General features: G+C 42.0%; 1 protein-coding gene across 1 annotated transcript in view; it reads right to left on the reverse strand.

Moving 5' to 3' along the window:
* The window catches only part of LOC149312943 (SWI/SNF-related matrix-associated actin-dependent regulator of chromatin subfamily A member 5), a 34482-nt gene extending 13551 nt beyond the window's left edge, over positions 1 to 20931 (reverse strand). The window contains exons 1-8 of the mRNA XM_089525739.1: positions 20403 to 20931; positions 10913 to 10987; positions 9487 to 9653; positions 9145 to 9245; positions 7346 to 7446; positions 4111 to 4290; positions 3014 to 3169; positions 2765 to 2896 (exon numbers count right to left, since the gene is read on the reverse strand). Coding sequence (XP_089381865.1) covers positions 2765 to 2896; positions 3014 to 3169; positions 4111 to 4290; positions 7346 to 7446; positions 9145 to 9245; positions 9487 to 9653; positions 10913 to 10987; positions 20403 to 20525 — 1035 coding nt within the window. The 5' untranslated portion in view covers positions 20526 to 20931. The remainder of the gene's footprint in view (positions 1 to 2764; positions 2897 to 3013; positions 3170 to 4110; positions 4291 to 7345; positions 7447 to 9144; positions 9246 to 9486; positions 9654 to 10912; positions 10988 to 20402) is intronic.
* Between the last annotated feature and the right edge of the window lie 725 nt (positions 20932 to 21656).

The raw sequence follows: 21656 nt of genomic DNA on the forward strand, positions 1-21656 counted from the left end.
CACTTTCTGTGGTCAAAAAGGAAGAGAAGAAAGAATGGATTACAGATAAAATACTTCAAGCAGTAACAGAAAGAAGAGAAGCAAAACAAAAGTAAAATCAAAACCATGAATGCAACTGTGCAAAGACTAGTGCAAAAAGATAAAGACTACTATGATCAATGCAGAGAAATAGAAGACAACAACAAAAAGAAAGACCGAGAGACCTCTTTCACAAAATCCGAGAAATCAAAAGTTTGGGATGTTATATGACAATAAACCACAGTTTCTATAAATCCACCACCAGAAAAGGTAGCGTCTAGAAGATATTATTTCAGCCTTGCAAGATTCTGCATTAATCTACAACCTATTTTTTGCTCAAAAATCATCTGAGACATAAAATTATACCAACTAGCTATACAAATTAGGTTATTCTAATGAAATTTTGCACATAGCTACAAGGAACATGGAACCAAATCCAGCTGAGCTCAGTGGCATTCAATGGCAAGTGTAAAGCAATTTTGCTGGCTGATCAATGCAATTCCATTCTTACTGACTGCAGTCAATAGTCAGTAGCCAATATCACTGTAACTATTGTAATACAGTCAATCAATATTCATTTATATACAAATATAAATTTTAATAATAATTAATTACTTGTTTCAAACATGAGTAATGTGATTATTTGTTAATAACAAGCAAAAGAAAATAAATGAAGTTTCAATGTAAAAAAGAGAAATGGGAAAGTAGTTATTTTAATTGTTTAATTTAATTTAATTGTTTAATTGAATTTAATTGACACACACACACCATTTTGAAATATTTGGTAAGCTCCACTCTTTCCTCTAAGGTCTGCACCCCTCAAGCACTTAGTTTGCCTGAAAAATGTTATCCAGTAATTGTTTGCCCTTGGTATACAGTTTGCAACCTTAATAGGGGACAGCCTGATGCTGCTTGCTTCTATTCTAGTCTTCCGATTAAAGATAAAACAGATCAAACCTAGCAGTCAACTCTTTGGTTCCTTCTTTATGAATGAAGCTTAGGGGACATTCAGACTACCTTTCACCCCGGATCAGGAACCGAATTATGCACATGAAGTTCATATTCGCCCCCAATCTCCCACAAGCGAATTTGAGTTTTGCACACCCGTTCCGGGGCAAATGCCCCTTGGTGCAGGTCTTTTGGAAGTGGAGTAAAAGCTGTATCTTTTGAAAAAAACAGGTTTGGCGAATATGAACTTATCCCTGATCATGATCGGGGCAAGTGCAGGGGAGGGATTTAGGTCAGAGGAAGGGCAGAACATTCCTCCCCTTCATAGGAGGAGGAGGAGAAGGAAGGAGCCGGAGGAAGGATGCAAAGGTCGATCGGAGGTAACGGAGCAAGAGGAGGAGGAGGAAGGAGCCGAAGGAAGGATGAAAAAGGCGATGGGGGTAACAGAGCAAGAGGATGGAGCCGGAGAAAGGGTCAATTCAGGGCAGGTCAAAGGGAGGGCAGGGAACGGAGCAAGCCTCCGCTCTCGCAGGCAGTTTTCTCTCTCTCTTTTTATTTTTTAAAAATTTTTGACAGACTATGCACATGGTTTTTGCTATAGGTAGATACATATATAGCTAGAATGTGTGTCTGCTTGTGTTTTACTTTCCCTTTCATTTCCTTGCTCCCAGCATGCACTTTGCAAAAGGCTTTTTTTCTATATGCGAATGCTACAATGCAAATGTTACAAATGTTCCTCTTTCAATTTGGCAAATTGATACAGAATGCTTTTGCTACATATGTGTATTCTGGACTGGCAATGAGGGAAAGCAAAGGATGCAGAGATGGCATTCCAAGGTGAGGAATTATTATTATTATTATTATTATTATTATTATATGTTATGTGAGGCATTCTGGGGTGGCAAAGCAAGAGGTTGCAGAGATGGCATTCTGGGGTGAGGAATTATTATTATTGTGATGGGAAGAGTATGCATGGGGGGGAGGCAAGGGCTTTGGAGGTAGCATTGGGCTGGAAGTGAAGAGGAGGCTGGGAGGCTGCGGAGACCCATAACTTTGGGGGAGTCACACTCTCTCAGCCTCAAGGGAAAGGCAATGGCAAATCTCCTCAGAACCAATCTTGCCAAGAAAACCCCAGGATGGGGTCATTTTAGGGTTGCCATAATCTATACTGACCTAAATACAAACAACACACACACATCTGGAGGTTTTTAAATTTGACAGAATATGCACACACTCCCGCCTGTTTTTTTTTAAAAAAAGGAGGTGGGACGCACGCTTCCGATTGCCCAATGGGTGCAGGAAACATCACCTATGATGAAAGCGGAACTGAATTTGATTGATAGCAAAGGCACCTTCATTTTAAACCGGCTTCTCCACAGGAGCTATAAGGGCATTCAGGGTTAAAATACCCTGATTGAGGTAGTGGGCACTTGCTTCCGGAGGGATATTGGGGGGGGGGGGGGGGGACCGAATGTTCCCAGTTCCATCCAGCACAAATAAGTCAGTCTGAATGGGGCCTTACTTTCAAATCAGCCAATACAGGATTGCAGTCAAAGGCTGTTTAACCAAGAACTGCAGGGGTATCGTCATTATATCAAAAGTGACAAATACATTCATTGTTAAGCTTCTTCTACACAAATCATAAATCAGCAGCAGACAACTTGCTACTCTCCAGAAGTTTTGGACTACAAATCCCATAACTTATAACCATCTCCCATGAACACATATTCCAAATTTGAATAATTGAATCTACTTGATAGTTGCAGAGTACATTTGATTTTCAAAAACCCAGTTTTACCTCAGCTGAGTTAAAGACATCCGGCAATAAGAAGTTAAGAAGTGCCCAGAGCTCATGTAAATTGTTCTGCAGTGGAGTTCCAGTTAACAGCAATCTATTTGTGGTCTTGAATTCCCTCACAATCTCTGACAACTTAAAAAACAAGAAGTATTATTTAACATTTACAGTAAAATTATTATTTAACACATATAGTAAAATAAAAAAAAAACCTCCAATTTAAATGCTTATACGTTGGATGTTTAAACGTGCCTTTGATTTTTCATTTTTAATCCTGTGAGCTTCATCAATAACTAGGTATCTCCAGTTGAATTTTTTGAACACTGATTTCTCTTTGATGAGCATTTCGTATGATGTTACACAGACATCCCATTCACCTGGCAACAACACATCTCGAACAAAAGCAGCCTATTAGGAAAACACAGAAAAGATTACTTGAAACACAGCAAAAAAGAAAAACACCAATGACTTCACAACCCATATAGCTTATCATTAATTCATGACTGAACAGTCCTGTCCATTCATCTAAACTTCCAAGTATTTAAAATACACTCTTACCTCGGGTTACGAATTTAATCCGTTCCGGCGCCATTTTCGTAACCCGGAAGTCTTCGTAAGCCGAGAAAGCCATAGGCGCTAATGGAGGGAAGCCGCGATTTGGTGCGAAATAGCGCCGAAAAGCACCAAAAGGTTATTCGTAACCCGGAATAACCTTCGTAACCCGGAAATATTTTTTTTTTTTTTTCGTAACCCGAAAAGTTCGTATCCCGGCGCATTCGTAACCCGAGGTAAGAGTGTACTTTAATATTTTCACTTACTATAATCTTGCTGTTATTAAAACTCTGGGTTTGATACAGATCTGTAACCTCAATACCATTTGAAATTTCAATATTTTATTTGAATAGTCAATGAAAGATTTTCAGTATGTCTTGCAGAAAAGAGGCAGGAACAATAAATTTAAAATTCATCATAGAATTTAGTACTGCAGAAGCATCATACTTCATGATATTCAAATCCAATTTTGAAGATAGTCACACTTAGGCTTATGGGAAAATAATTCCCAATTCACTAGGTTATGCAGTAAGCAAATTTGAATATTCAAAGTAAGTATATTTTCTCAGATGGAGATGAAGGTACCAAACAGCAGTTTGAATGCTTCTCAGCTTCATTACTTCACTGACAATATTTAAGTGGTATCGTTTCCAACCATACTATACTGTAAAACACAGTACAAAATGTTTCTGTAAAATTCTTTATAAAACTGAACTAAGAATCCTACTCAAAATTCCCTGTGGCAGCTGACTGGCAGAACAGCATGTATGGCAAACACAAAGGGTATTTATACTCACTCGCTGGTCTTTGTCACCTATCAGACAGACTGCCCGAAGAGTCGGCACCCATCTTTTGAATTCATTCATCCAATTATGTAAAGTTGATTTGGGAACTAATACCATGTGAGGACCAGGAATATTTCTGTAGTGCTTCATATATCCAAGAAGAGCAATTGTTTGCAGTGTCTTTCCTAAACCCTATTAAAAAGAAAGTTAACATGGAGAAACATCCAGCCCATTCATATAGGCCCAGTACAGACCACCAGTTTGTGGCGGCCTGGGGCCAAAATTAGGGCTTGCGAGTGCGGAGTATCCACACACTCCTGAGCCCTAGCGCATGACAATAGCGCCATCATGGCGGCCTCCCATCCACACAGGGACCATGATGATGGAAGCGCAGCACCGCGTCTGCACATCACGGAGCTGTGCTTGTGTCATCGACGTGTGACAGTGCACCAATGGCACACTCATGGTGCCAGCCACCTGCATCAAAAAGAACCCACTTTTAGCAGGTTCTTTTTGGTGCAGTGGGAGCCTGTGTGGTTTGGTTGCTGTGGGCTCTGTTAGGAGCAAAAATGGGCGCCTCCAGCCCACCCTTTTAGGGTGGTCTTTTGAGCCCCATAATTAACAAAACAAAACAAATGAAAGAATGTTTTTTTAAAAAGTGTTTTACCTGGGTCTTAAGCTAATGAGCAAACCTGAAATAGCTATGTAAGTAAAATTAAATGTCTGTTCAGTTGCTACTCCATCTTGTAAAAATAGCTGCACAGATTTTCACCAAATCTGGGGGCATTTTTGGGATAGACTGACTTGAAATATAGGCTGCATGGCATATATAAAATGTACTTGGTGGGGGTCCTGGGGGGAATATTCCAATTAGTTTCTCATTCATATATAGTAAGCTTGGCAGCCAACTAGGACAGGCATATTCTTTATACTGCAACTAAGACAAACACACAATTTGAGGAATACTTGAGCATTCAAAAAGATAGGTATCCTCCTGAGCATTTGAAAATGAATTACGATTAATAATGATTAATGATTCTCCCAAACAATACACTAAGTTCTGCTATTTATCATTGCTGTGTGCCTTCAAGTTGCTTCTGCCTTGTGGCAACCCTACGGCGAACCTATCACAGAGTTTTCTGGGGCTAAGAGTGAGATCACCCAGTGGGTTTCCATAGCAGAGTGTGTATTCGAACCCTGGTCTCCAGAATCACAGTCCAAATAAAAAAACAGTACACCACACTAGCTCTCAAGTTCTGCTATAACATGTGTTTCTATAGTGCAAATTGGCAATAGCATGATTAATAAATAGAGGCACACTATTCAAAGAATGTGAACTCTTAATTAGCTATAGTGGAATTGCTTCTCAGTCATTCAAAATTGGCAAAATGATACCTCTCCATATATCAGCTGTTAAGTGGCAACCACTACATCTTAGACATTCGGTATGTCAGTTGCATGTGTTTGAGAAGATGTCCAGAAGTGCTTGGCTGTGTTCTCTGTTACTCACAAACATGGATAAGCTGGTAAGTAAGAGCGCTTCAAAGAAAGGTCCTTGTGATAAAAATGTCTGGTGATTGCAAAAGAAAAGCAATAACACTTGAAGAGAAGCTTGAGCTTTTTGAGCTAAAGGAATGTGCATGTGACACTGATCATACAACAGGAATAAAGGAATCCACATTGCACACTGTAACAGATAATGCAGAGAAAATTAAAGCAAGTTGCACAGCAGGAACGAAACTGACTGGAAACACATTTAGACTTTGTGTGTATGAGACAGAAGAGATGTAAAGCTACTACTAACTGTGTGGATTGAAGGCCAAAGAAAAGTGATCTAAGACCACATAACAGACAATAAAAGAGAAAACATTTCCTATTGATGCTGACCTTAAGAAGTCAGAAAATCCCAATGATGTGTCTTCATTCATTGCTAGCACTGGTTGGTTTGCAGGGTTCAGGATCCAATGTAGTTTTCATAACATGAAGTTGTGTACTAAAGCTGCAAGTGATGAGGCAAAAATGCACACGTTCCCTTCCATAATAAAGAAGTTGTTGAAGAATTCTACAATTTGGATCAGATTATTAATGTTGATGAAACAGGATTATACCGGAAACACATGCCATCCAGAACATCTGTTTCCCAGAGTGAAGTGCACATCTCTGGTTACAAAGTTGCAAAAGACAGACTGACTGTATTGCTTGGTTTGAATGATAGTGGTAATCTGGAGTTGAAGCCTATGGTTTGTTTGCCGCTCTGCAAATGTGTGTCCTTTAAAGGGGTACTTAAAGTTGACTTTAGAAGTGCATTTTAGATCAATACCCTAAAGGTACAAGATCCCATCTGATCTTGGAAGCTAAGCAGGGTCAGCCCTGATTAGAACTTGTGAGGGAGACTGCCAATAAATACCAGGTAAATTTATCTGAGGAAGGAACTGGAATAAACTGCCTCTGAATACTCCTGGACTAAGAAAACCCAATGAAATTTGTGGGGTTGCTATAAGTCAGCAGGCAACTTGAAGGAATACACACACATGAACAAAGATGGATGGTAGAAAAAAAAATTCAAAATAGTTAATGTTCTTGAAGATGTTTTTAGAAAATTAAAGGCAATAACTTCATGCCCTCATCCCGCAGATGACCACATTAACATTAAATTTCCCAGCTTTGAAATGTTCCCCCCTCTTTTTCCCAATTATGTTTTTTTTCCTAATTTGCCAAGTTTTTTTCTAAAACTTTGAAATACCTCTCCTAACTAATAGTATTTGTTATCCAAATTATTGCACATATCTTGAAAAAATCTTTCTCAAATTCAAGTCCAGATACAGCTTTCAGCTGGTAGACAGTAGTAGTGGTGATTAAAATACAAAAAAGCCTTTTAATACCAGTCTCCAAAGATCACTGAATATCAGTTAGTGAGCAGCTAGAAATGTTTTCCTATCTTGCCAGTACATTGGTCTTTAAAATATAAAGTATTTTTAAATGAAAGTTGCAACCTGAAAGGATTCAATGTTCAACAGAACAAAAGGATATTCTCCAATCTGAATTTCCTTAAAACAGATCACTGTATGAGTTATTCTGCATTGCAAGATGAATTGCTATTATTCATATTGCTTGCTGATCCATATCTACTTTTACATAATGTCAACTTTTACTCACAGTGTAAAAAAATCTTTATTTAAGTATACCACAGTTTTTAAAATACTATTTAAAACTATTAATTCCAAGCAAAACCAAAAGTTTCACATACCATTTCATCTGCTAAAATACCATTGATACCATTTTCGTATAAAGAAATAAGCCAGTTCAGTCCTCGGACTTGATAATCACGTAATTTCCCCCATTTTACATCTGCAACAAAGATAACAGATATAACAAAATATTTGAGTCAACATATAACAACTACTCCCAACAAGACTGAGATGAAACGCAAAAAGAAAGAAGAATTTGCTATACATCTGAACAGTGGATGTCTTTGGGTATGCTGGAACCAAATAAGCCTGAGTTTCAGGAGCCATTACGTAGAAGAATTCCTCTCAATTCTACCTGCAGTTTTGCTAACTCAGTGCTTTACCAAACAAGATGTGCTTCAACCTCTTATTAGTCATAACACAGTATTTCCACAAATGGATAACAATAACCAATTGTCTTGTAATACATTCCATTAAAAAAGGGAAACATTCTGCTGCATAATTATGAACACTTTCTATTTGTTCACTGATACAGCATGAGATGTGATACAGCAGATTCCTCTTGGTAAGAAGCGAGGAATATGACAAGGAGATACATAAGTTCCAGAAACAATCTCAACCCACTAGAGTCCATTTAAGTAACCAGAAAGAACCCACTGGATCTCTCGATCCCTGCCCTTCTTGGTTGACCGCCCAGGATGGTGATGCAGTAATAATAATAATAATAATTTGTTTTATTTATCTCCCGCTATTCCAAAGATCATAGCGGTGAACAGCAAGTAAGCTAATTAGCAAGTAAGCTAATTTGCCCCCAACAGTCTGGGTACTCATTTTAGCGACTTCAGAAGGATGCAAGCCTGAGTCGAGCTTGGGCCCTTTTGCTGGTCTTGAACTCGCAACCTTGTGGTTTTGAGTGAATGGCTGCAGTACAGGCATTTAACCACTGGGCCACCAGGGCTCCATACATCATTATTACAACTTATAATCAATGCATCCTTCAGGGAGGGGAAATTTCCATCGAGTTTGAAATTAGCAATTGACAAACCTTTACTTAAGAAACCCTCCCTGGACCCCCTGGTGAAAAATAATTATAGACCGGTCTCCTTGTTGCCATTCTTAGGTAAGGTTATCGAGAGAGCGATCGCCTTCCATTTCCAAGCAGTCTTGGATGAAACCGATTATCTGGACCCATTTCAAACCGGCTTCAGGGCGGGATACGGAGTTGAATCTGCCATGGCCGCCTTAGTCGATGATCTCCGTCTGGGCATCGACCGGGGAAGTGTGACCCTGTTGGTGCTCTTGGACATCTCAGCGGCTTTCGATACCATTGACCATGGTATCCTTCTGGAACGCCTGAGGGAATTGGGTATCGGGGGCACTCTGCTTCAGTGGTTCCGATCCTATCTCTCGGGCAGATTCCAGATGGTGCAGTTGGGGGACTCAGGCTTGCATCCTTCTGAGGGCGCTAAAGTGAGTACTCAGACTGTTGGGGCAATTAGCTTACAGTTGTAAAACGCTTAGACCAGTGATGGCGAACCTATGGCACGCGTGCCAGAGGTGGCACTCAGAGCCCTCTCTGTGGGCACATGTGCCATCATCCCAGCACAGAGTTTGCTAGAGTTTGTTACTAGAAAGCCAGAGGGACATGGCACTTTGCAATAAATAAGTAGGTTTTGGGTTGCAGTTTGGGCACTCGGCCTCGAAAAGGTTCACCATCACTGGCTTAGACACTGTTAGTTCAGTATGAAGCAGTATATAAATGAAGCTGTCTGTTTCATGAAATCACCTGGGGGAATTTTCATTGAACGTCAAGACTTGGAAAGTCAGGACATCATAAGGAAGAAAAAAGAGTACATACATGACGGGGAATCTTCAAATCGAGTGCATACGTTAGTGGTCTTTGAACTTTCTGTCAACAGCTCTTCATCTTCCTCCTGTTCAGTTCTACGATGGCGGTAGCTGAAAAAATTGTCAATATAGAGTAAGCAGTGCATTCTTATAACATTTCAAAAGTCTAGATTGGTTTAACTACTCTGAAGATGCCAGCCACAGATGCTGGTGAAATGTCAGGAAGAAACTCTTCTAGGACATGCCCACATAGCCCGAAAAACCCTCAAAAAACCATGGATGCCGGCCATGAAAGCCTTCGACTTCACCTTGGGGCATAACTTCAGTAATAACCAGTAAAATTAGTACTCACTCCCCAACTGATAGTAGGTTTTGTTTTTCATCTTTCTTTATTCGCGGTCGGCCTGGTTTCATTTTTAAGGGTGAAGTTGGAGTCTTCTGAGCAGCAGGCTGAATGAAATGAGCAAACAACTCTGTCTGCTTCAACAGATACTCAAATCTGTTTGCTCGATCTGTTTGCTGCAGCAAGGATACAAAAGTTGGGAAAGAACACGAACAACTTTGTATGAATTCAGATTCCAGTTTTCAGCATTTACAGTGAGCCCTCCATATCCATGGATTCTTTATCCATGGATTCAACTATTCAGGGCTTGAAAATATTTTATACATACATACATACATTCCAAATAGCAAACTTTGCTTTTGTATTGTATGTAGGGGGCATTATTTTACTATGCCACTGTATATAATGGGACTTGAGCACACATGGATTTAGATATCCCTGGGGAGTCCTGGAACCAAACTCCAAGGGATACCAAGGGTCCAACATATTGCATCAATTAAATACTGAGCTCCATTTAAGATAATATTAAAGTACTGATAGCACAGGCACAGATACAACAAAAACACATTCAAATCTAGTTTTGAAGACAGTTATTTTGGTGTAAATCTCAGTGTTATAGTTTAAAAAAAACTATCAAGCTTTACTTGTTTCTATTGCATGGAAGGAAAAGTCAAAAAGAACCATCTTCAAGTATTTTTTTATTTTTTAATTCATCTTCTTGGTTATAGGTGATCTGACCTGAACAAACCATGGGAAGAGTCATTACAAATTCACAAGGAAAGTAAGCAACAGCATTGATGATGGTAATAATAATAATACCACCTACTCAGTTTCAACATGCACCATTAACTGGAAATAACACAACTCAACTAACTGATAAAAATCTGTGTGCATATCCTTGTTCCTCTGTGTGAAATTAGATCACTTCCCAGTATCATTTTCAGTCAGTTTTTTAAATCCTGGAGAGTGGGATGTGCATGCCAAAGAACAAATGCTAATGGAGAGTGGATGTGCTAACTCTCACATTTGTTTTGAGGCACTGAGATCATTTTAAGGTTTAAAGGTTTCCTCCAAAATCAGCTCAATTTAAAAAAACACAACATTTCTTGTAGGGTCAGAACAAATGCCCTGGAGGCTTTAATGGCTGAAGAAGTGGCCACATAAGAGAATGCATGTAGCTGGTTGGCTATGAATGGTGAACAGTGTATAGTGGAAAAGAGCATAAACAGATTTTTTATAGGTATAAAATGGAAAGACAACTAAGGGGCACAACCAAACAAGGGGGAATAGGCAAGTATTCACTATGATCACATTTGTAACTGCTGATAACAACACTTTTTAAAGAAAATTTCAGACAGGAGATTAACTTCTTTATCAATTTTCTGCTTATGCATTTAGCATATAGCTGTAGTGTCCATCAATGTAAACTACAAACCATTTTTTCTTCATATGTTGCATCTGGTTCCTGGTTCTCTTTCTGTTTTCCTGAAGATTCGTCATCAATCATTACCTGAGAGGGGAAATAGCAATTAAAAACAGACTTCTTTCATTTTTTACACCTTAAAAAATTTGCAAACATATTTCAATAGCTTTATTCAATAGTTTTTAAATAATTTAAAGAAATAGGTTACCCTAATCACTTGCCGTTAGAAATCAGTTTATTGGAAACCAATAAATATGTTACAAAATAGGCAGCCCCATTCAAAACCCCAGCAGTCATATTTCAAACCAAAGAATTCATCTAGGTATCCCATCCATCACACACACACACACACACATAACACAGAGAGAGAGAGAGAGATTGCAGTAATTCAATCTGGATACCACTGAAGCAATAGTTATTGCAATCTTAAAAAATATACACCAGGAATACCAATGTTTGATTCCCCACTTGGCCATGAAACCTACTGGGTGGCCTTGAGCAAGTCACAAGCTCTCAGCTTCAGGGGAAGGCAATAGCAAATCACCTCTGAACAAATCTTGCTAGGAAAAACCCATGGGAGGTTTGCCTTAGGGTTGCCGTAAGTCAGAAATGACATGAAGGCATATAACCAGAATAAGCATCCGCTCCATAAGAAGACAAGTCAAGAACTGTATTGGTTGACCAGCCGAACCCAAAGGGTACTCAGCAATGTCTCCTCTTCATCTTGGAGAGAAGTGACCAGTGGGGCGACACAGGGTTCTGTCCTGGACCCAGTGCTAGTCAACATCTTTATTAATGACTTGGATGAAAGAATACGGGGCATGCTTATCAAATTTGCAGATGACACTAAATCAGGAGTAGCTAATACCCAAGAGGAGAATACTGGAATACTGTGTCCAGTTCTGGGCACAATTCAAAAGGGATGTTGACAAGCTGAAGTGTGTCCAAAAGAGGGCGACTAAAATGTTGAAGGGTGTGAAAACCATGTCCTATGAGGAGCGCTTTAGGGAACTGGGCATGTTTAACCTTGAGGAGATAGTTAAGAGGTGATATGATAGCCTTGTTTAAATATTTGAAGGGATGTCATATTGAGGATGGTGCAAGCTCTTTTTCTGCTGCTCCAGAGAATAAGACCCGGAACAATGGATGCAAGCTACAGGAAAAGAGATTCCACCTTAACATTAGGAGGAACGTCCTGACAGTAAGTGCTGTTTGACATGGAACACACTCCCTTAGAGAGTGGAAGAGTCTTCTTCCCTGGAGGTCTTTAAACATAGGCAGGATGGCCATCTGTAGGGTATGCTTTAATTGAGAGTTCCTGCATGGCAAGGACTGGACGGCCCTTGTGGTCTCTTCCAACTCTATGATTCTAAGAACCTCAGTCTTCATGGAAGGGTCATCATTTCAAGTTGTATTCCAGTTCCAGAATCAGATTCCCAACAGACAGTATTTCTGTTATGTCAGAACTTACTTTCATTTTGTCACCTTCTTCCATTCCATCATGTTTCCAGGGTGCCTTTCCATGATTAAACAGAAATAGCTAGTGTGCCAGCTCCTCCTTCCCAATACTAAATAAAAATTAAAGCTAGAATGCATTGCCAATGCAAAGCCTCCAAGTCAGTTTCTCTCCCATAACCATACCAAAACACAAAACACAAAGTGAACAGATCTTAGCAATGTTAACATTCAAGAAATCCCAAAGTTCAATTACCAATATGACACAATAGTGTGAATATGGCTTCTTTGTAGCCACTGGTGCCAGAGAGCAGAGGTCAAGAGGAGCTCTCACCTATTCACAGTCAGGTTTGTTAAGAATCTGCTGCTATAGTTGGTTCAGTTCAGCAATTCTGAACCAGAGATCCACAGTTGTACTTCAGGGTTTCAATGAATCAGATGCAAAAATCTTCTTTCACTTCCTTCTAATTATTTTAAATTTCTCAAGACACTGTGAGTTTTAAAATAAAATTTTAGTTTTTTTCAAGTGGTCATTGCAATTTTTTTCTTTCTGGGCAAAGGAAATTAATTTCCAGTGCTATAAAATAAAGCAGAATGCAAATTTCATATGTATATGTACAGTGCTGCGCCCGTGCCATACACAGGTACACTATGTGTGGCTTCCAGCTTAAATGGAAGCTGCGCTGCAATGAAAGTAATGGTGTGTGCACCTGTGGCGCATGCGCCGCATGAGCACACACCCCATTATTTTCAATGGGGCGCAAGCATACGCAGATTTCCCCTTACGTGGGGGGATCCAGAATGGATCCCCCAAATAAGGGGCGGGCCCGCTGTATATATTTGTGCACATTCTTCTAGGGCAGCGGCTCTTAACCTGTGGGTTGTGATCCCTTTAGGAGTTGAACGACCCTTTCACAGGGGTCGCTGAAGGCCATCGCAAACCACGTATTTACATACGCCCACATACGAGTGCCTGGCATATAATTTTATGGTTGGGGGTCACCACAACATGATGAACTGTATCAAAGGGTTGTGGCATTAGGAAGGTTGAGAACCACTGTTCTAGGTGAGTCTCCATAACTTTCATCAACTTCTCAAAGTGCTTCATGACACACACACACCTAAAAACGTTAAGAAACACTGATCTAGTCACCCTCTTAAGTTCTTGGAAGAAAAAAGCACTCAAAAGGTAGGAGACAAACTTAAGGAACAATGGATATCAAGCTCTGAGATTTCATTATTCCAGACGTCAACTACAGCTCTGATATAACCAGTAGCTGTGTCAAAAGAAAGTCATTCAGAGCAGTTAAGAAAGTAATTGGTAAGAGTCTCAATGTTGTTGTCATGTGCCTTCAAGTCATTTTTTACTTATGGCGAGCCTAGGGTGGGTTTTTCTTGGCAAGTTTCTTCAAAGGGGGGTTTGCCATTGCCATCATCTGAGAAAGTGTGACTTGCTCAAGGTCACCCAGTGAATTTATACAGCCGAGTTCGGATTCAAACCCTAGGTCTCCAGAGTCATCGTTCAATGCTCAAACCACTACACCAAACGGGCTAGCTTCTAGCAAAAGGCTACTTTATTGGGTCCGATAATTTCCCACCTCATAGTTTCAGAGTCACCTGCTCATGACAAAGTAGATGATATCAGAATAATTAAGGGAAAAGTGTCTTGCCCTTTTCTTCATGGGGTACCTTCAGACTAATCAGAGGTAAGAAAATGTGGCATGTATGTGGCCTTCAAAGACCATTTTATAGGCCCCTCAAAGGTTTTCACAGCCCATACCCACCCCAAAAATATTTTAGACAATAAACACTATTGCATGAAAATTGGAGGAAGGAACATCAACAATCTAAAATATACAGATGACACCATAAAAGTAGCAGAAAATATCAGAGATATGGGAAGATTATTGAAGGTCAAGGCAGAAAAAGAAAAGGCAGGTTTATAGCGGAACATCAAGAAAACATAAAATATGACCATAGATGATCTATAGAATTTCAAAGTAGTGAAGAGATTGAAATACAGTCAGCCCTTCTTATACACAGATTTTTTATACACGGATTCAAGCATACACGGTTTGAAAATGTTCCAAAAAGTATAAATTTACCTTGATTTTCCATTTTTTATAAGGGACACCATTGTGCTATGTCATTATATTTAATGGGACTTGAGCATACACAGATTTTGTTATACAGGGGGGATCTTGGAACCAAACCCCAGCATATAACAAGGGTCCACTGTAGTTCAAGATTTTTCCATACTTCAGCTCAATAATCAATCACAGCAGACATTGCAGTGAAGAAATCAGAAGAAGACTCAGGCCCAGTACAGATGGGTGAGAAGCGCTGTCATGGGGCCAAAACTAGGGCTCGGGAGAGCGCAGCAACCACATGCTCCCGAGCTCTAGTACATGTGGAGCAGCGCCATTATTGAGCAGCACCGCCCACACATGGTGTGTGTCTATGACATATGGGCATCTAAGCACCCACATGTCTGTGCCAGGAAGGGGAGTCATAGGGCTGCATTGCAGCCCTTACGACGTCCTAAAGAAGAAGCCACTCTAGGCAGCTTCTTCCTTCCTGTGTATCATTTCAGCGCTGTTTGGTTGCTGTGGCAACTATCCGCAACAAAGAGGGGCAACTTTTCGCCACCAGTGTATCCTCAGGCTTAGAAGGATAGCTATGAAGGAAGTAGACAAGATCCTGAAGTGTAAAAATATATCATTAAATATCAAAGAGGACTGTCCATGCCACTGTATATCCCATTTCTATTTATAGTTGTGAAATCTGGACAGTGAAGAAAGCTGGCGGGGGGAGGGGGTGTCAACTCATTTGAGATGTGGTGCTGGAGAAGAGTTCTGAGAATGCTGTGGACTGCAAAAAAGACCAATGGATGAACCCTAGAGTAGATCAGGCCTGAACTCTCCCTGGAAGCAAAGATGACTAAACTGAGATTGTTGTATTTTGGCAATATCATGAGAAGGAAGGACCCACTAAGAAAGGCTACGATACTTGGTAAAGTGGAGGGCAATGGGAGAAGAGGAAGACCACATTCCAGATGGATAAACTCAATAAGAAAAATCATGGCCAAGAGTGTGCAGGAGCTGAGCAGAGCAGTTGAGGATAAGGTGACTTGGAGGTCTTTCATACATAGGGTCTCCATGGATCAAAGTCTACTCAAAAACAATTAACAACAAAATATATGGGGTGAAATACTCTTAAAAACATGAGTTTCATCTTAGTTCAAAGATGAACTATAAAATGAGAATGAAAAAAAGATACACTGTATAGTCATCAACTTGAATTATGTAACTTATTCCACCTCAGACAATGGATGCATGTACACAACACAACAAGCTAGTGATCTAAAAGAAATATGCAGTAGGCATGGCTAAATAAACCATAGAGTTTCACTTCATGGCTGGTTTATCATCCCATCTGGCATTGTGTAGCTTCCCTGCTCTGGTTTGTTTCCTCCCAATAAAGAGAAGAAAGAAGTCAAGAACAAATACCTGACTGTGTTCACAGACTCAGATAACACCAGTGCACTATCACAATGGAATTCAATTTCATTACTGGCTAACAGAAATTGAAAAAGAAGATCTGTCAAAATCTGTAGACTCCAGCACAGTGAGCTGAAGTATGCTGGAATGTTCTTCCCCCTGCCTTTTCTTACTGTATCAAAGAAGACACTAGGCCATGTGTATGTGAACAAGCCAAATCTGATAAATTCCTGAAACATAACATCAAATAAAGAAGTCTTCACATAAATAATGGACCCTTATTTCCTTCTTTTGTATTGTAATGTACCAAAAATATGGTAAAGTCTCATTGGCAAATTTTAATAAGAGATTCACAATTCGCATTCACTGTAATTGAGTTTCCATCCTTTGGTTGTAACACATTGCCCATCATCCGTTCTTACTTAAAATAGGTGTATCAGCAACATGAAAACATTAAGACAAATGCTTTGAAAAGGTACGTAAGGACATTTAAAGTGCTTGTAAAGTTCAACATTCTGTTCACATAATGGACAGAGCTGTCCAGGTAAGTCACGAGAACAGCTAGGAGCTTTATTTTTGAAATCTGAGCCTAACTTTTATTCACAACCTCCTACATGAATAAAAGGTTCATTTTAGGAGAGTGGAGTCTATGACAAGACTAAGAACATAATACACTCAAGTCAAACCCAAGATGACATTTCTCCATAAGCAGACATGGCTGCAATTGTAAACAATATTTACCAGAAATCAAGCATTTCAGAAAACTTGGGAGTTTTCTTTTCTTTCCATTAACTTTTTTCCAAGGTGTGCCATACTTACAGAGAGTAACTGAGGTGAGGTACAGACCGCCCAAAAAGGGCAGCGTGCTGGCACCTAGATTTGGTCCATGGGGAAGCTGTAGCCTCGTGACCACGGAGCTTCCCCGCTGACCAAAACGAACCTGCAAAAAGCAGGTTCTTGCAACGTCATTACGACGTTGCAGTGCACCAATGGCGCACTCGTGAAGCTGTAATGGTGCCATGACGTGCAGACGCTATGCGTCAGGCACGTCATAAAGGTGGTGCCTATCTGTACAGGGCACCATCATTTTGATGCCCTCATCATGTGCAAGGGGCTTCTAGAAGCACCATCCCGAAGCACCCCTTGCATGTGACGAGGGCGTCCTTTTCGGCCCGTCTGAACTGGGCCTATGATACGTAACTAAATAGTATAGATGTATATCTTGAAGCGTAAGAGCAGAATTCTTATTGGCCATTATGCCACTGCCACTCCGGGTTGTGCTGTGTATAGTTATCTCCATAAGCAAAGACTCCCCTGAAAAATCTAAAAATGCAGGCAATTGTGTTAACCTAACCAATCCCCAAGTAGTTTGCAAGTAAACAGGTACTCTCAACAATATATCATCGCTGGTGAAAATCATCCTCTTCCTTTCACTTTAAAGATAGCAAATTAACAAAGGAGCAAAAATGGATACCAGAGGGGTGCAGGCAAATGATGCTATTGCCCCTGCTAATCCAAAAGGCCCTTGTACTTTGACCCAATCATCCATGATATACTGAGCATAAGATGTTGTAGCATAAGCTTTTGTAGATCTGGGCTACTTCCACAGATGGTCTATGAGGACAGATGGTCCTGATGAAGTAGACCAAGTCTACAGAAAGCTTATTTTACAACGCCTTTCACTGAACTTTTGCTCAGTTACTCTCAAACGTGCTACAAGATCCCTTTACATACTGATACTCCAGACTAACCAAGGTATGTCTCTGAATTCTATAAAAAAATGTATCCAGTACCGTAGCTGATGGGAGAGAAAACTAATCGGGGAGCTTTATCCAAATAACGGGTTTTTAGTTCGTCTTGTCTGGGAGCATCTATTTTGCTGACCCTATGGGCTTTTGCTGCATCAAAATTTCCAAAGCAAGTGTCCTGACTTCCAGATCAGGATCCCCTGGACTTGGGTTTCTTGTTTATCAACAAAGAGCTCACTGCAATATACTGCAGGATAAAAGCACCCTCAAGGCTGACTGTCTGCTCAGACATGATGGTGAAGGAAGGGGGGATGTTTACTGGTGTTTGGAGGAGAAATTCACAGACCGACATAGTTCACACAGCACAATAACTGGCCCTTTCGTCTGCACCACTGGACTTCACTGGGACGTGGAATAAACCCGCCTGATGTTTGATGAGGGGAAGCAGCCCTATGAGGGCGAATTCAGAAACCTGCCTCCTCCTCTTTCCTCCCATAAGCCTCTCTCACATCCCCTCTGCAGGATAAAAAGGCAGGAATGGTGAGAGCCAGAGGAGCCAAGTGATATGAGTGCTGGACTAGGACTCTAGAGAGCAGGGTTCGAATCCCTGCTGGAACAGGGAAAAAATCCACTGGGTGACCTTGGGCAAGTCACACTCTTTCAGCTTCAGAAGAAGGCAAAGGCAAACCATCCCACTCTGCTAAGAAAACTGTAAGTAGAAAACGACTTGAAGGAAGACAGACAACAACAAAGTGGTGCAGAGGTTTGGACTATGGATTCTGGAGTTGGCTATGACTCTGAAGAGCTGGGTTTGAATCCACTCTCGGCCATGTAAACCCACTAGGTAACCATGGGCAAGGCACACTCACCCAGCCTTAGAGGATGGCCATTGCAAACCTCACTCTGAAAAAACTTACAAAGAAAAACCCATGACAGGGTCGCCTCAAGTAGTGATGCCCAAACCCTGGTCCTCCAGGTGTTTTGGACTTCAGTTCCCAGAAGCCTCGGCCATCTTGACCATGGGCTTGGGATTCTTGGAGCTGAAGTCCAAAACATCTGGGAGGCCAGAGTTTGGGGATCACTGCCCATAAATCAGAAAGGACGTGAAGGCACACAACCACCAAGAGCTGGAAGGAGGACTGAAAGGCGAGGAGGAGGAGGAGCAGAGGGGCCTCTCAGGGCCCAGGCGACAAGGAGCATCCATCCAGAGCCATGCTTTCGCAGCTCAATTTCTGCAACTGGAGCTCCTCAGTGTTTATATCCTGCCTCTCCGAAACTGGGACTTAAAACACCTTGCAATTTCAAAGCACAGTACCATTAAAAACGTACAGAAGTGGCCATTAAGTGACTTTCTTCCAGCAGGTGAGGGAGCTAGCTGCTCCTGAGGCTTCATTGTAGTCCTCCTTTCCTCCTCCTCCTGCCATTGTCTCAGCCCCACAAGGCTCCATCTGATGCTCAGTGCAGAGTTACTCCAAGCGCCAATGAGGAGGAAGAGGAAGATGGGGATCTCTCAGACCCCCTCTTCTCCTACTCAGGGTGACCAGAGGTCCTCACCGCCAAGGAGGACAAGGTACCACAAAATGGAGGGCCTTCTTAAAGAAAAGCCTACTCATAGAAGTAATACGTAGGGAGATCTTGTAGCACCTTTGAGACTAACCGAAAGAGATTGGCAGCATGAACTTTTGTAGATGCTGCCAACTTCTTTCTTTCCGTTAGTCTCAAAGGTGCTACAAGATCTCTCTACCTATTGATCCTACAGACTCATAACACGGCTACAGCTTTGAACTCATCGAAGTATAAAGTCATGCTTCTCATGGATGCTCAAGATGGAGGACGTTTTGGAAACCCTCCTGGACAGAAGAGGTTGAAATGGAGGAGGGCATGTCCTGGAAAATGAAGGGCCTCTACTCCTATCTGCAGGGCAAGGCACCACAAAAAAATGGAGGACGTCCGAGTTAAAATGGAGGACTTCCCCAAAGAAAAGCTTTTTAAAACAAAGAAACAAACACTCATTGAAGTATAAATTCATGCTTCTTATGGATGCTCAAAACAGAGAGCATTTTGTAATCCCTCTTGGACAGAAAAGGTTGAAATGGAGGACATGTCCTGGAAAACGTAGGGCCACCTGGTCACCCTGGCCATGATCGAAATGGAGGACATGTTGGCATTCCTCCTGGCCAGAAAAGGCTGAAATGGTGGACATGTCCTGCAAAAGGAGGGCCTCTAAATATTTTTGGACTCCTCCTGGAAAGGAGGCTGAAATGGAGGATAGGTCCTAGAAAAGGAGGCAACCTGGCTGTGTTCAAAATGGAGGACACTTTGGAACTGCCCCTGGACAGAAAAGCTTGAAATGGAGGACCTCTAGACATTTCGGGGCTCCTCTGGCTGAAATGGAGGACAGGTCCTGCAAAAAAGAGGACTTCTAGACATTTTGATGCTCCTCCTGGCCAGGAGGCTGAGATGGAGGACAGGTCCTGGAAAATGGAGGACCTCTAGGTATTTTGGGAGTCTTCCTGGGCAGGAGGCTTGAATGGAGGGCAGGTCCTGGAAAAGGAGGCCACCTCCTGGTCCAGGCTGCTCCTCCCACAGCCCTCCTCCTTCCTTCTTCGCCACCGAGTTAAGGGGGCAAAAAGCCGGTCGGAAGAAAGGCTCATGCGTCCTCCTTTTCCAGGACGCGTCCTCCATTTCATCCTGGAGCGAATCCCCAAAGGTCCTTCACTTTGAGTCTGTGTTGAGTTTGGTCGTGTCCTCCATGTCCTCCTGGGGCCGGTGGGCCAGCCTGCCTTGCTTCTCCCTTACCGCTCCGTCGGCGTCGCCTCCTCCTCCTCCGGCAACCCCCAGGCTCTCCGTGGCTGCGGCGGCAGAGGCGAGGAGGGCGCTCCCTGTCTCGCTCTCCTGCCCCACAGAAGACATCATCATCATCCCCCGCAGACTCCTCAGAAGGAGACGGAGAGGCGGAGGGGTTACAGAAAGCCGAGTCACACACTCTCCCTCTCCCTCTCTCCCTCTCTCTCCGTGTCTCTCAATGGGGCCGGTCTCCCTCCGCCGCGAGGTCCGAAGCCGCTCTCTTTTTCTTCTTGTTGTTCTTGTTCTTCTTCTTCTTTCAGGGGCCCCACGCGATCCCACCAACCAGGAACCCGAGCCGGCTCTCCAGTCTCGCGAGATTAGGCGCCTCGCGGTTGAGGCGCGTGGGACGAGAACAGAGCTCGAGGAGAGCCGGCGGGGGAATGAAAGAGGGCGGGAGGGACACGTACTGCGCGTGCGTGCCTCCTCGAAACCGCGCCCTCTGATTGGACGACGGAAAGGGATGATTGACGGCGGGAGGGAATGAGATACAGTTGGGAGCCGGCGGCGACGGTTTGCTTCGCGCGTCTTTGAAAAAGGGGCGGGGCGAGTGGAGTCTTGCGCTACACTGTTACGCTGCTGATAATAGTCTACTTTAACTGCCCCGTTGCATTGTGGGATTTGTAGTTTTAAGGGAAAGTGTTTAGCATCCTCAGCCAGAGAGCTCTGAGGCCCCGCTGAACTACAAACCCCGCAATGCAACAGGAAGAAGCCAAAGTGGAATAAATAATAATAATAATAATAGCAGCGCTATAAGAGTGTAGTACAGTAATGTCTCCTCGGGCCATTTCCTCCTGTTTGACCCTGAAGAGCGGCGTATAAATACTCTTACATAAATACATCTGCCCTGGCTCCATGCTGTGGAATTCTGGGAACTGTAGTTTTATTGTGGCGTTATAGTTTAACTCCAAATTTTTTGTGAAATTTACACAGAAGTTGTAATTAACAGGCCAACGTTGGAGACAAATACGCAACAGAATTTTAAAAAAAACCGAGTGTGAAAAGACACACAAAGGCAAATGAGTGGCTTGTGTGTGGTCCAATACACACTGCAGAAATAATCCAGTTTGAGACCGCTTTAACTGCCCTGGCTCAGGACTAGGGAATCCTGGGAACTGTAGTTTTTGTGAGACATTTAGCCTCTGTCAGAGAGCTCTGGCGCCACAATGAACTACAATTCCCAGGCTTCCCTAACATTGAGCCAGGGGA

This window comes from Sceloporus occidentalis, unplaced genomic scaffold (genome assembly GCF_023333645.1).
Source record: "Sceloporus occidentalis isolate IW3139 unplaced genomic scaffold, rSceOcc1.0.p SCAF_5, whole genome shotgun sequence".
Taxonomy (NCBI): domain Eukaryota; kingdom Metazoa; phylum Chordata; class Lepidosauria; order Squamata; family Phrynosomatidae; genus Sceloporus; species Sceloporus occidentalis.